The sequence below is a fragment of the Chrysemys picta genome, chromosome 2 (assembly GCF_011386835.1).
Source record: "Chrysemys picta bellii isolate R12L10 chromosome 2, ASM1138683v2, whole genome shotgun sequence".
Lineage (NCBI taxonomy): Eukaryota > Metazoa > Chordata > Testudines > Emydidae > Chrysemys > Chrysemys picta.
Genome location: NC_088792.1, coordinates 149,747,990 through 149,762,470, shown reverse-complemented (window position 1 = coordinate 149,762,470; position 14,481 = coordinate 149,747,990). Strand labels below are relative to the sequence as shown.

The 14,481-nt window shown below is 59.0% G+C and overlaps 1 protein-coding gene across 35 annotated transcripts in view; it reads right to left on the bottom strand.

Moving 5' to 3' along the window:
• Positions 1 to 3,123, bottom strand: part of CAMK2B (calcium/calmodulin dependent protein kinase II beta) — a 141,833-nt gene extending 138,710 nt beyond the window's left edge. For 4 of the 35 annotated variants that reach the window (XM_065584360.1, XM_065584364.1, XM_065584363.1 and 1 more), the window contains exon 1: positions 2,864 to 2,999. Coding sequence is in view for 31 of the 35 variants with exons in the window: in XM_065584335.1 (XP_065440407.1) it covers positions 2,864 to 2,928 (65 nt within the window). In the remaining 4 variants the exon portion in view is untranslated. Of the gene's footprint in view, positions 1 to 2,863 lie in introns of all 35 variants that reach the window. The other 31 variants (XM_065584355.1, XM_065584344.1, XM_008178717.4 and 28 more) reach the window with 24 other exon arrangements.
• Positions 3,124 to 14,481: the final 11,358 nt, after the last annotated feature.

Here is a 14,481-nt window from a genome sequence, read left to right as displayed (position 1 = left end):
TCCCCGGCAGCTCACCGATGGCTCGGAGGAAGGCTTGCCGACAAGCACGCCAGCCAGTTCTGGAGCAGCCCTGCAGTGCCTGGCTCTCCTCGGACAGCACTGTCCGGCTCCTCTGGGGGCGGGCTCCTGACCTTCGTTTCCAAGGCCCTGGAAGTCAGTCCCATTGCTGCCCTTCTGCAGGCCCCGTTCTGTTTTACAGCGCTCACGCCACCTCCTCGCTCTGCCGAATTCACGCCTGTCAAAGAGCCTCCACAGAAACGTGGAAGCCCAGCGGTCGTGTTCTGCAGCAGGAAGGGAGGGTCCCTCTCTATACAGCTCTGGCAAAGACCCCCCCACACACACACACACACTCCCAGCATGTGCCCTCAGCGCCGTCCCTCCCAGATGCCTCATGTTCTGCACCCTTCCAGGGCACATTCAACACCTGGGACCACCATGACTATGTCTCTGAGCACCCCACAATCTTCAGCCTGTTTCTCCTCCTCGCTCCACCTCTGGAGGGAAGGGCTGAGCTGGTATCCCCAGTGAACACATGGGAACGAAGGCCCACAGAGACAGGGTGACTCGCCCTGGGTCACAGAGCGTCACTCCACAGACACCAATTCCGGTCCCCCCTATGACCCAGCCACCGGCCCCTCTCTCTGTAGCAAGGAGGGGACAATCTCTCTCTATACCTCTGGGCAGAGCCCACCTGGCATCTTGTGTTCGTTTCTGGGCGCCCGACTACTATGAGCATTCTCAGAGCGCTTAGAGGCTCCAGTCCCGGCCCGACCCTGTTGTGCCAGGCGCTGGATAGACACGGAACCAAAAGAGTCCCCACCCCAAAGCGCTGTCCATCCAAGTAGCGGATGTAGAAAAACTGGCAGGGGTTCCCAGCCAAACAACGCAGGCGGCTGCGAGCTGGGTTATAAGGAAAGACGGTGAGAGCTAAATCCATACAGCTCAGCCAAGTGGCTGAGGGAGGGGGCAGCAGGAGAATTATTGTAGGATGTTTAAACCTTCCAGGCACGCTGCAAAGTCCATGTTTGTTTGCAGGCCTTTGGGAAGGGATGCATGCAGGTGGGCGTTGAGACGGGTCGTTATGGGGTGGCCAGACTTGCATTAAAGATGGAGCAGTTTGCAAGGAATGGAATATTTTCAGGGGTTGCGAAATGGCAGGGCCAAGATTATCCCAGTTTGGGGGGGGAGGCTCAATTGGAGCACCCCAAATTCAGCTTGAGACACCCCAAGAGGTCCTGAGTCTGGGCTACTGCCAAGCACCAGCTCTCTGAAACCCGGGCCGCTTTAAGGGGTCTCAGCCTGGAGATACCCCAAAAGGCCAGTGACTTCTGACAGCCATGGAGCACGGGTGTGAAATGTACGCCACTGGCATGCTGAGGGAGATGCTCCCCACCAGCCGGACTTCTTGGGGGGCAGCTGGGGTGGGGAAAGCCCCCTCAGTAGGCAGCACTGAGCGCCGGCCCCCAGCGTGGGCGTGCAGATGGCAGGGTGCCCACATCGTGCACTCTCCCAGTAGCACAAGGGCAGACCCCAGCAGGGAACACATGGCAGCCCCAGCCTCTACTCACTGGAGGGGCAGCTATGTCAGCCCCCAGCCGGGCGCTAGTGACCCGTAGGCACGGGGGGGGTGGGGGAAGGGGCGCTGAACCAACCTGCCAGGGCAGCTCCTCCCCCTGGCCAGCCCGCTCTGTGGCACCGCTACTCCAGAGCCCTGGCACACTGATCTTCCCCCGGTGGGGACCCCCCTCCCAGCTCCCCTCCTCCAGCGCCAGCACATGGCCCTGAATGCAAAGAGGGGTGATTGCTGCCAGCCTGGGGCAGGGTGCCAGGGTAGGTGGAGTCTTCCCCAGCCCAGGGGCATCACCAAGAGCGCCCCCTCCCAGCCAAAAATCAGCGGTGGTGTTGGGGGGGGGGGGGGCGCTTCTAAATGCAACTCATGACCGAGAAGCAGGAGCAGGCTGGGGAAGGCCGGTCTCCGGGGCTGCGCCGGGCCAGGCAGACAAACCACTGCAGTGGGGGCGAGGGGGCTGGGTGAGCCCCGCAGAACCGGCTGCCTAAAAATACCGGCGCGGCTGCAGGAGCCTATAAATACGCGGCGAGCCCGAGCCGGAGGGGGGGCGGGGAGGACCCAGCGCCGCAGGGGAGCCGGGGGCGGGGGGGTCTAGGGTTTCTGGCACAAGGGACCCACTGAAGGGCTAGTGCCATTCTCCAGATGGTTCCCATTCCTCCTGCAACATGCGTCATGGCTGCGAGCTCCGGCCGGCAAGCGAGCCCCCAGCCCCCGCTGCCATTCGCGGCCGAGCGAGCCCAGCCCCGGCACATGGCAAGTAGTAGGACGCCCCCCCGGGGGAGGGGGGGCAGCTGGCAACCAGAGCAGCCTGGGCCAGGCTCCCCCCCCCCACACACACACACACTAGGGAACCCCCAGCACAGTGATACCCCAGAGCCAGCAGCCACCTTCCAGCCACCCCCGCGGGGCTTCCCCCCCGGCCCGTGCGCCCAGGGCGCAATGGAGAGCGCACCCCCTGCCCCGCACCCGTTCCGGGGGGGGGCAGCACCCCCGGCTCCTCCCACCAGGCCCTGTAACGGGGGAGGGGAATGACCCTCCCCAGCTCCCCCCACCCCCGAGGGGCGCAGGCCCCAGGCGCGCCGGGGGCAGCCCCCCCCCCGGCCCGTGCGCCCAGGGCGCAATGGAGAGCACACCCCCTGCCCCGCACCCGTGCCGGGGGGGACAGCACCCCCGGCTCCTCCCACCAGGCCCTGTAACGGGGGAGCCCCCAGCTTCCCCCACCCCCGAGGGGCGCAGCCCCTCTCGGACGCCCCGGCCCCAGGCGCGCCGCTGGCTCCAGACGCGGCTCCTTACTTGCCAATTTCCTCGTACAGCTGGTACTCGTCGGTGAAGCGGGTGCAGGTCACGGTGGTTGCCATCGCGGCTGCCGCTTCGCTCCGCAATGAGCTGGGCTCCGGCTCCGCCTGGCAGCGGGGGAGGGAGGGGCTGGCAGGGGCGGGGGCAGGAGCCACCCAGCCCGCTGCGCTCCGAGGCTCCCTGCGAGCGGCGAGTGCCCCCACCCCGACGGAGGAGCAAGGGCCAGCCCCCCGGGGACCCTCGCAGCCCGGGGAGGGGAACGGCCAGCCCAGCGACCCCCCGCACCCAGGGCATGGGGTGGTGTCAGGCCCCCCCAGGGGCCCTCGGGGCACCCCACAATACCCCCAGTGGAGGGGGCAGTGCCAGCCCCACATCATTAGGGGCCCCCAACCAGAAGCCAAGGAGCCTCCCCATTCACAGAGATCCCCCCTTAGAACCAGCCCCCCAGTGCACCCCCCCCAAAAGCCCCAGGGTCCCCAGACCCCACAATTTCTAGCCCCTCCCCACTCCCACCCCACGGAGCCAGGGCCCCTCCCGGAGACGGAGAGGGACACAGACCCCTTGGTGTTTGGAACCTGGGCTCCACTAGGCGGGGAGCTTGGGGGAAGATGGTGAATGTGGTCTGGTTTTTGCTTGACCGGTCTCTGTTTTTTATTGTGGCCAGCCAGGCAAAAATACAGGCCAGGGTCTGCCCAGGGCCAGGACCTTTACTAAGGAGTGGGCACCTTGGTTCTGCCCTGGGACAGGGCCCCTCCCTTCCGCATCAGCCCCTCGCCCCTGGATCCAGAGGTCATGGGGCTGGGCGATAAAGGGCCATTAAAGCACAATATAGCACCACTGCCCAGTCTGAGAGAGGTGGGCCCATCACCCTGCACCCCCACATGCCAGCCTATTGCACCTAGAGCCAGGGAGCGATGGAGCCGGGGGCTGCACAGCTGTAAGGATATTTCAGTACCACCATCCAGGTTCTCCTAGGCCCTTACAGGGGGGTTCACCTGGTCACGGTGGAACTCCGGGTGATGGACCCTCTACACAGCAAGGTCAGTGCCCGAGACAGGGCTGCCCCAGGGCCTGGTCCCTGCCTGTGTGGCAAACTCCCCCCCCACACCAATCCAAGCAGCGCTGCCAGACCCACCCAGAGCCCCCCACTCCTAGACACCCACCCCAGAGCCCCCCCCATGCCCAGAGGCCCCCACTTCTGCTCCAAGTGCCAGGTGCATTCCTTGACCTTGCCTCCTCCAACAGACATACACAGCAAGAGGCACATTTAAATAAAACAAACAATCCGACCCAAACAAGCCAATCCCCCTGCCACGTCCCTCTCCCCCTGGGGAGAGGCTGAAGCAAACACCCCCACAGATGTGTCCTCGAGTGTGACTGGGAGGTGCTCAGATCCTACCGTAATAAGCATGGAGAAGAACCCCTTCGCCCGCACCATCTCCAGCGGAGTTATCCCCCGAGATTGGTTTGGGAATCATTCACTCTTCAGGGCTGCTCAGCAAGGGCCCAGGTGTGATCACACTTCCGCCCGTGGGCCCCAGGTGTATGCGCTAACTAGCCCTGCGTGACCAGGCCTCGTAGTCCCAGTTGTTCCTGGGCTCTGGCCGGGGGTTTGCACCATCCTAGTTGCGAAAGGGGCAGAGGCATCCTCATGGCCACCACAATGAACCGGGTTAGAGCCAACAATCTGGCCTGGGTGGAGAGCACAGCAGTTGGGCTGGTCCCTGACCCATAGACAACTATCATTTTGGTTGCTAGAAATCTGAACTAATCCCACATCGCTCTTATAGGCAGATCTCCCAGCACTTTACCAAGAAGGTCAGTATCCTTATTCTCATTTTATAGATGGGGAAACTGAGGCACAGAGATGGCGGGGGAGAGGATTGACTTGCCCAAGGTCACTGACAGGGGAGTGGCAGGGCTGGGAGGAGATTCCAGGTCTCTTAAGTTCCGGTCCAGTGCTCTGTCCAGCATCCGCCCCCATTCAGCATGGACATCATTGCTAATCAGTAACAGCAGGATGTGTATGGTGCTAGTGGGCGTGGGGAGGAGCGTTCACACTCCATAGGGTGTGAAGGCAGATTCCTGTTATAGCTTCTGTGACAGGGCTCAAGGGAACGCTGCTGGCTTTAGACCTAGGAAATTTCCGTGTCCATGATCAAGGGAAGGAGAAAAAGCTCTGCTAACGAGACCCAGCTCTGGCTCCATCAGGGCGCCTGGGCTGATCACAACACTGCGCAGCACCACAGCAGCCTCTCCTGACTTGACACGTCCTGACTCGGCCAAGCTGGCTGTCCCGGTCAGGGAGAACCCCCGTGCGGCGAGCTGGTTTCCAAGGCCGGGCCAGCATAGCTGGAGAGCAGCGGTGTCTACAGAGAACCCAGCGCAGGGGTCCCTCCTGTGAGAGTGATGCTGCGTAAGGGGCATCCTGCCAGCATCATCTGGAGCAGGAGATGGAGCCGGGGCAGAACGTGCAACTGGAAATGAAGGATGCAGAATTAGCCCAGCAGGAAACTCCAGGGGGAAATCGTGCTTGTTGAGATGGAGCCCAGAGTCCCACAGCCACAAGTCTGATGAACCATGTAGCCCTGGGGATGGGGGGGGGGGTCACCCACCAGCTGGTGCACCGCCTCATGAGCAGGGTGTAGCAGCTTCTTCATCTCTGGCACCCCTGTCCACGGTCACACCAATCCAGGCTTTAAAACCAGGAATCAGCCCTCCCCAGAACCACGAGATCAGCTTAAAAACCAGGAGATTTTAAATGACAACATTAGAGGGTCTTTCGAATGGGTTCCTGGGCACAGAGCCTGGTGGGGTCACCTTTGCAAGCTCTTCTCCACAACTAGGAGAGAGACGCTTGCCTTTTTTAAAAATTAAAGTGGAGAGTCTCACACGGTCACCTGACTCCAGGAGCTGGGGCTTTAAGAAACACGGCAGCGATCACAACGGAATACAAAGGAACTGAGATGAGAGGCACGGCCCAAAGTGAGGGAGCCTTACTGGCTCTGCGTGGAGGGATGCCCTGAACACTTCCGGGATGTGTTCCCCGTCACTTGCTACACAGCAGCCTCGCCACTCGGCACACAGGGGCCTGCATCATCACAGGTATTTCTGGGGGAACCAGGCTCCTAAGCGCCTTTGAGGATGGGGGCCGGGCTACCTTCTTTCCAGGAGCCCGTGTGCCTTCAGCTAGGTGCCAGACATGGGAGATGCTGTTTGCACCGGGAATTTTTTGGCCAAACGATTCCCATTGATGCGGCTTGTACATCTCACCCTTCAAGCCGGCCACTGCTTGACAGAAGCCACTCAACGAGCGTGTCTGGCTATCCTGCATCTGTCCTGCCTTGTGGATTAATAATAAATGTCTATTTCTTTTATAGCCCTTTCCATCACTAGATCTGTTACTCCTTCCAGCGCCCCCTGGGAAGTAGGGAAGCGTTAGTATCTGTAAAATGGATAACTGAGGTACAGGGAGGCTAAATGACTTTTTGAATGAGGATTTTAAGGCCCGGCTTGACAAAGCCCTGGCTGGGATGATTTAGTTGGGGATTGGTCCTGCTTTGAGCAGGGGGTTGGACTAGATGACCTCCTGGGGTCCCTTCCAACCCTGATATTCTATGAATCTATGACTTGCTCAAGGGCACCGGAAGTCCGTGACGGAGCAGGACATGACCACTGGGTTCCCATGTGCTCTAACCACTGAGCCGTTCTTCCTCCTTGGAAGTGTGGGGGACAGGGACTGTGTGCTCTGCTCTGTGAAGGCACCTGGCAGAATGGAGCCCTGATCGCAGCTGGTCCCTGGGCACTCCAGTAATAAACATGATTATTAATAATAATCGACTGACACACAGGACACCTGTGTTTTGTTGCATGTGACACTGTCACTGACAGTTTCTAATGGTTTTTAACTCCCAAACCTGGTGCTAAAGATGGTTTCTCATTGTGTCAATTAACTACCAAGCTGCTTAGAAGCCAACTCCCCAGGTAAAATAGAAACGCTAGCCCGTGCAGCCAGGAATCAGCAGCCGGTCTGTCTGGAGCCTGGTTGATCCCTAGCACAGCTTCTCCCACTGGAGCTAAAGGAAGCTTTGAGTACATTCAAATGCTGTCCTAGTTTCACTAAAAATAGGATTGAAACCCGTTTTCCGTAAACCGGCGCCAAAGGCCGTGCAGACTCTAAATGTGTCTGGATCCAGGTGTATTTCAGTTCAGCGTAAGTCACTTGGGAATTGATTTAAACGAACTCAAAGCCGGGTCACTTCTCTAAACAGGTGCAAGTTAAAGCCTTGCAACCCTCTCGGACAGACAGGGCCTAAATTGTCCTCTGTAGGGACCAGCCACTAGAGGGCGTGATGCAGCTGTTTGCTAGACAGCACGAGGAAGGCGGGAAGCAGGATTCCTGGGTTCTGTTCTGGGCCCTGGGAGGGGAGTGATGTCTAGTGGTTAGCCCAGCAGTGACCCGTACATAGATCTGGCACATTCACTCTAAGCAGCAGTGTGGCTGAAACTCAGGTGCATCGTATGAGCGACCTGGATTCTAATCCCAGTTCTACCAGGAATGCCCTTGTGTGTCCTCTCAGCGTGTTTATTGGGGAAAAGGGTCGTTTCCTGGAGCACGAGGCCGTGCTCGGGAGCCGGGAATGCGGCGGGCACAGAAACAAACAGGAGCATGTGGAGGGAACTTAGAACTCACGGTCTCCGCTGGCTGCTGCGTCATCAGACCCTATTCAGAGCGAGCCCAGAGAACAGAACGCATGGCAGTCGCATTCGGCTCAGGGCTCCCCCGATCGCTCGTGCCCATCAGTACGCCGGCTACCGGTCTCTCCCCTGCATGTGTCCGTTGCATCTGCTCCTACTACCGCTGGGCTGCATCTTCAGAAACATGCCTAGGCTGCAATTAGCCAGCTAGGCCGCTCTATATAGCGATCGGCCTTATAAACTCACAGTGCAACTTCCTACTTAGCCTGTCAGCGGTGTGGGGCAGGGACAGCGCCTGGCACAATGGGGTGCGGCTACCCCAGCACACCTAGTAATCTTTCATTTCGTTTGCATTGATCTTTGCCAGCACATGCACTCTAGCGGGGGGGGGGGGGGGGCGCAGCTTATGCAGTTCCCGTGACCACTTGTGCTGAAGGGCAGCCTGTTGTGGGTTGGCCCACGACTGCGCTACATTGAAGAGGGTTGTAAGTCGCCGCTAAGATCCTTAATGGAGCCCTGCGGCTGAAATAATAGGGCCCGGCTCCTCACGAATCTAAATACCTTTGAGGATCGGGGCCTACGGGGGCCTCCGAGCAAACCCAGGCACGTGTCATGCCCAAAAGAAAGGCACAGGTGGGTGGCGGGGCCATGCTTAATACAGAATGAAAGAGGGGTCGGGGCTCGAGCAATTTTTGGACGTTCATAACTGATGTGGCAAGCCGGGGTGCCGGCGCTAAGAACTGCCAGGCCCAGAGGTGCAGGGGTTCAGTACCGATGAGGGGGTTCCCTGGCTCTAACTTTATGAGGGTTTCTGGGTCTGGGAAAGAGAGGCAGAAAAAGACCAGAAAGGGGAGGGGGGAGAAAGCAACAAGCAAGCAGCAGCCACAGCAGCTCTGGGAGCGTGGCCCGTGCAGAGGTCCAAACTCCATGGCCAGGTTCTGGAGCTAATGGATGGCCTCTGTATCTAGGGAGCCCAGGCCTTGTAGACCATCCTCCAGATGCCAAGCTGGGCACTCTTCCCCAGAGGAGCCACTGTCTGCACCGCTGCCCCCCAAGTCACAACCTGGGGAAGAAGCCAGGCCAGAGCATGGCTGCAGCCACGCTGGCCAAGCCAGAGAGTAGCCAGGGGAGCCTGCTCCAGGAACTACAATCAAGTGGACAAGGAGGCAGATGCGGGGACGGGCGCCTGGATTTAGTTCATGTTTTGGACTCACTTTCTCACCCAGCCTTCCACTCTGTAAGGACATCATTGTTGTCTCCCTAGTGGCGCCGATCACCCTGGCGTGGTAACGGGCAGTAGCCCACTTGCCCAAGAGGCCATAGCACAGAGATCTGCTGTGGTGTGTGGCTCTGAGAAAGAGAGAGCTTTTGGGCAGAGTGGAAGCTAGAAAGGAGCTTGGAGTAAAGAAATTGCACCTTAGGTCTCCCACCAAAGACAACATTTGCAGCTGATCCTATCCTCTGTGGGGGAGGGATAGCTCAGTGGTTTGAGCATTGGCCTGCTAAACCCAGGGTTGTGAGTTCAATCCTTGAGAGGGCCACTTAGGGATCTGGGTCAAAATCAGTACGTGGTCCTGCTAGTGGAGGCAGGGGGCTGGACTGGACTTGACTTGATGACCTTTCAAGGTACCTTTATTTATTAAATGGCCTCCTGTTGGCTATTGCTTTGTTCAGGGAAACAGGACTTTGTAAATAAACAATGGTGTCAAGGATACCCATCTTCAGCATGAGCAGCTCCTCTTAATGGAGGCAACTCACAGGGCCCCATATTTTGGCTAACTGCTCATGTCAAAAAGGGGTGTGATGGTGGCAGACCAGGTGCCAACTCATGCCAAGGCCCCTAGGTCTCCATTGAACTCTGAAAAATTGATAGCTGGCACCAGACTGGCTCGCCTGTATTGGTATCATTAAAATAGGTGGTAGAGTTAGAAGAATGTTAAAACTTTATGAAATGCTTGTAAATTGCTGCATGCGTTAATTTCACTCATGAATATTACCTTATAACACAGGATACAGCTTTTAAGTGTTTGCTCAGCAACTGTCAATCACCAGAGAGGAGAGATGCATGAACAAGTGTGAAATACTCTTTTCCAACCGGAGGGTTATCTCCTGCCCTAGAAAGGAGGCCCATCAACACCAGACTAACCCTCCTGGAAGGAACATCAGGGGACAAAAGACTTTGTCGATTGCTTTCCCCATCGCAGCCCCCTGCACCAAGAGGACATGTGTCACCGAATTCCTCCCACCAGCTGAATTTGCAACTCAAAGCAGAAGGAATAAAAGGAGGGACTATCTCTTTAATGCTGCTCGGGGCAAGGATTACTAGACATAAGCAAGAGATCCCCAGTGCTTGGCCTGGGTTAGCACTAAAGGACACAGAGAGCTTGCTTCTTAGAGAAGCTTCTATTACTTTTGAAACTTAACGTTGGAACTCATCTGCGTGTATGTACGTTTACCTGCTTTAACCTTATAAATAACTCTGGGATTTTCTTTTCCTAGTTAATAAATCTTTAGATAGTTTGTTATAGGATCAGCTGCAAGCGTTGTCTTTGGTGGGAGACCTAAGGTGCAATTGAGCAGGGGGAAGTGACTGCTCCTTTGGGATTGGGGAAAAAACCTGACTATTGCTGTGATTTCAGATGTAAGGGACCATCGATCACAAAGGCAGGCTCGCCTGGGTGACAAGACAGAGCAGAGTGCCCACGGGGCGTCTGTGACTGCATGGGACAGATGTTACAGGGGCTGAGGAGTTTACACGTGATTGGTGAAATTGCAGTGTAGAACTCCCAGCCAATGTGGGGTTCGTGCCCCCGTTCCTGACACTCTGCCTGGGGCTGGCACTGACACTCTTGAGCTGCTTGACAAGGGTACCAAGCCCAACGAGGGATAAGGAAAACCCCACAGAGGACCTTGCAGGGTCCCCTGATTTCCCTTGTGCCCCAGGTTCTCTTGGCCCATGTGCTGCTTCTGCCTCCATCCCAACAAGAGAGTTTTGTTCCAACCTCAGAGTCACGCAGGGACCCCCAACTGGTGCATGAACAGCTGGGCAAACTCCCCTCCCCACTTGTCCCTCAAAAGCGACCGAGAAGGAACACAAGAGCGATCTGGAGGTAGAAAATCACAACTGGATTCTAGGTCCCCTAGTGCCTGTGCCCACTGCATGGGACCCCCGGCCTGGCCAGCCAATGGCCACATATCACGGCCCTGCACCCCAGCACTGTGCCCCTAGGCACATGCCCAGCACATATCGCTGCCCCCTGGCTCAGCCTGCACACGCCATGCTGCCTGTACCAGGGTTGCTGCCTCCTGAATACCCCCTCATGGCCAGGGGTGGCTCTGCAGCAGCCCTGCCTCAGTTTCCCTCCAAGGTTCCCAGAAATAATCTCCCAAGGCTTTCTCACTGCTACTCCTCGCCCCCGGCCTCGGGCAGGTCGAACGACATTAACAGTTCAGAACATTGCTCAGAGTCCCAAAATAAAGTCCCTCCCCGGCCCCCCAGCCCAAACGTTCATACTGTGTTCCGGCATTTCTGCCAGTCCTGGGGCTCTCCCCAGAGGCCATGGCCCAGCCCCGGCTAGCGGGAATCCTCATTCCCCCAAAGGCCAGGATCCAAAACTCTCCCTGAGTTATTGTCCCTCACGCTCAGACTGACCAGACGCCCTCTGCCACTTGCCTCACATCTCAGGATCCGCACCCAGCCTGCTCCAGGCTTGTTCTGACCTTTCTCTCCCTCGTTTCTTCCAGGCCAGATTGCCTTATTGGGCCCTACTTCATTGCCCAACGTGGGGAAGGGCGTGAACAGTGTCCCAGGTGAGGCTGTGCTCCGGTAAAGGGCCAACCACCCCGTGACGCCGCCTTCCGGAGGAACGGTGCCAGCGCTGTGTGCTGTCTCGAACCGCTGCCCCGCACACCTGCTCAGAGCTAGGGCACCTGCTTTGTTCCCACCCGCTGTCCCAACGGGCATCACATCTGCTCCAAGAGACCAGGCCGGGGAAAAAACGTGGGTGATTTGTCCTCAAGTGGGACCAGTCTGTGCTGGGATTCAAACCTGCTGCTAACAGGGGTGGGGGCTGGGGGTTAGGGTGGTATGTGATATCATCTGTCTTTCCCTGTTTCAAAACCGGGTTGATTAAAGTCCCACCCTGAGAAATGAATCCCTTACCGCTAGTGCTATCGCTTAAAACCAGGGCACCCTGCCAGCTGTGGTGCAGCAGAACCCAGGGCTGCCAGCTGCTGACTGCTGCCATCGCCCACGCGCCAGTTTGAAGGGGGCTGCTGGCTGGGCAGTGTCAGGCGGCTGGGCTGTGGGTGTCGCTGCCCACAAGGGCCTTTCCCCTGGACTCAGCCACACACAACGCTGTCAGAGCTGAAGTTTATGGTTGCATGCAAATCACGGGCCACTATGTTAATTAGCTCATCTCATTTGCATGAAGTGTGCCACCTGGAGCTGCACAAAAGGTGGCATCTCTGAAGAGGGCAGCAGAATCCCCCCACCCCAGCTCTCTCCCTGGGGAAGGGCCAGGACACGCTCCCAGAGGAACAGGCGCAGCCCCTGAATCCCGCCATCCCAGCTGGGCAGCACCTCCTGCCGCCAGGGTCCTGCCTGGGCACAGCTCTGCATTGCCTGCCCGTCAGTGCTTTTAGGGAGGGCAGTGGTGGACAAGGCCTCTGCCCCGTGGGCCCCTGAGACCAGCAGGAGCGACAGTGTCCACCTGCGTGTCCATCTCCACCTGCCCGGCCAGCGCAGCACAAGCCAGCCCCTGAACGAGCGCGGGCTGGGCTGTGGTTCCCTGAGTAGGGCAAGGGAAGGGGCTGGCAGAGAGGATACCAGGCCCTGGTTGGTGGGGGCAGAGCTGGGATGACCAGGCACCTTCCCCTGCTGCAGCTGGCCAGCAGGGAGCAAACCCGCTACTGCCCTCCCCAGAGGTGGGCTCGTGGGGCCCAGCGTGGCCATGGGCCTGCACTGGGCAGCTGGAGGTGTAGCCCGCAGAGCCCTTCGCGGTTTGGTCTTGGCCTCCTGGGCGGTGCGTCTAGCCTCCATGCCGGCGCGATCAGTGGAGGGGCTGCTCCGGCCCAGCCCCCATGCACCAGAGCCACTGTTTTCTGGAGTGCTGGGGGACGGGGGGCAGGCTGAGGGATTTGCGGGGCTCTGGGGCTGAGAGAGAGAGATTATTCTGCTGGGCGGGGGCTCACTTTTCCAGGCAGCCTGGGTGAGGCTGTGTGTCTTGTCTCTAACTTGCATTCGGAAGCCAGGTGGGAGAGTCCCTGGTAGACAGTGGCTCCCTCGTTCCAGCAGAGCTTCGAGTTCAGTGCCAGAGGAAGGAGCAGCGTCAGGGCATTTAAACCGGGCTGAATTAGTGAGCCAGTGTGGGGATGGGCAGGGCAGGGTTCGCTCACGGGCTGGTGCTGACCCCCGGCAGCCAGAGTGCACAGGGAGCCCTGCCAGACAGGCAGGCAGGCAGCTGGCACCGCTGTTGCCATGGGCACCGGGGGCAGCTGTGGGGGCTGCACAGAGCCCCCTTCTATTTGTGCTTTCGTTCGCCAGAGAGAAATTGTCACTCAGCTCCTGGGAGACAGAGGCAGCTGCAGCCCGAGCTGAGTGTCACCCTGGGGATGGCGGTGTCGAGGACACCCCAGGTGCAGGCACCATGGACCCTGCCTGGGTGGGGATCACCCAGGGAATGAGAAACCAAGCCAGTGTGAAATAATGGTGCTGGGGGACCCTTTCCCTGCTTGGTGCCGGAGCCGTCAGTCCCTCCCCAGGCACCGCCCAGCTCTACCTGGCATCCCCTTGACTCCGGTTTCCTCCCGTCGCCCCTTCATCTCCGCTCTCTGCATCTCCTCTGAGGGCGCTTTCCCTCTACAGCCTGTGTCCTTCTCTCCTCCTGGCTCCCCTGCCCCCAGAGTCTGCTCCAGCCACCCTGCTAACTCCAGCTGCCCCCACAGCCCCACTGGGGTTGCATTAAGACCTCTGCTGACTCCCTGCTCCCCATATGCTATGGGGATGTAGGGCTGCAGTACCCCAATCTCCCCCCCCGGCCACAGCCACCATGGAAATGCTGTCAGTTCCAGTCTCCTCACGCCATCCGGGTGACCTGGAAAAGCCCCCCAAAGCCTGACACCCCCCAGGCCGGGGGCTGCATCCCCAGCCCAGCAGGAAAACTCACGGTAGGAAGCTGCAACATTGACCTCATTAATTGCCACGGGGCAGCTGGAAACAAGGTGGGGGGGCAGCTCAGTGAACCCGCAGCAATCGGTGCCCACGCTGGTGCTGCCACATGCAGAGGATCTCTTCTGCCCTGAATCCCGAGCCCCACATTCCCGGGGGCCCCTCTGCTCCCTGCCACCCCCCCGCCGGACAGCGGAAATCTACAGGCCCCCAGCTCCAACCATCCCCATTACCCAAAGCCCCCTTCCCCTGCAGTTCCAGGGCTCCGGCCACATCTTAGGGGCTTGTTAGCTGTCATTTCCAGGCCCACATCTCGTCCTATTTCCAGGGCTGGGCCTTGGGGCTGGCACCAGGGGAGGCCAGTGCTGGAGACTTGGTGCCTCCTGGGGGCCTTGGCGGGACGCAGCAAAGGGATGGCAGGAATGAATCCCTTGGCACCACTCCCCTTTTAGGGAGCTCCACCTTGGGAACCCCCTTCTGTCCACATCTGCCACCCCAGGCCCTGGTCTCGCCCCCAGGTTCCAGGCCACGCCAACTGCTTGAGGGTGGGTTTGTCGAAGCGATGCACAATCCGGCTTTAAGCAGAAGCCGAGATGCAGGGGTAGCATTGGCCAGGGGCTCAGGCCCAGAAGTTCCTCCCATGCTGAGGAACTTCCTGCATTTCGTGCATGTTTCTCCCCTAGCCCCGGGAGGTTCTTCGAGCCTTCCACCAAGAACCCATCAGCCCCCGGGGTCGATACCTCACCAC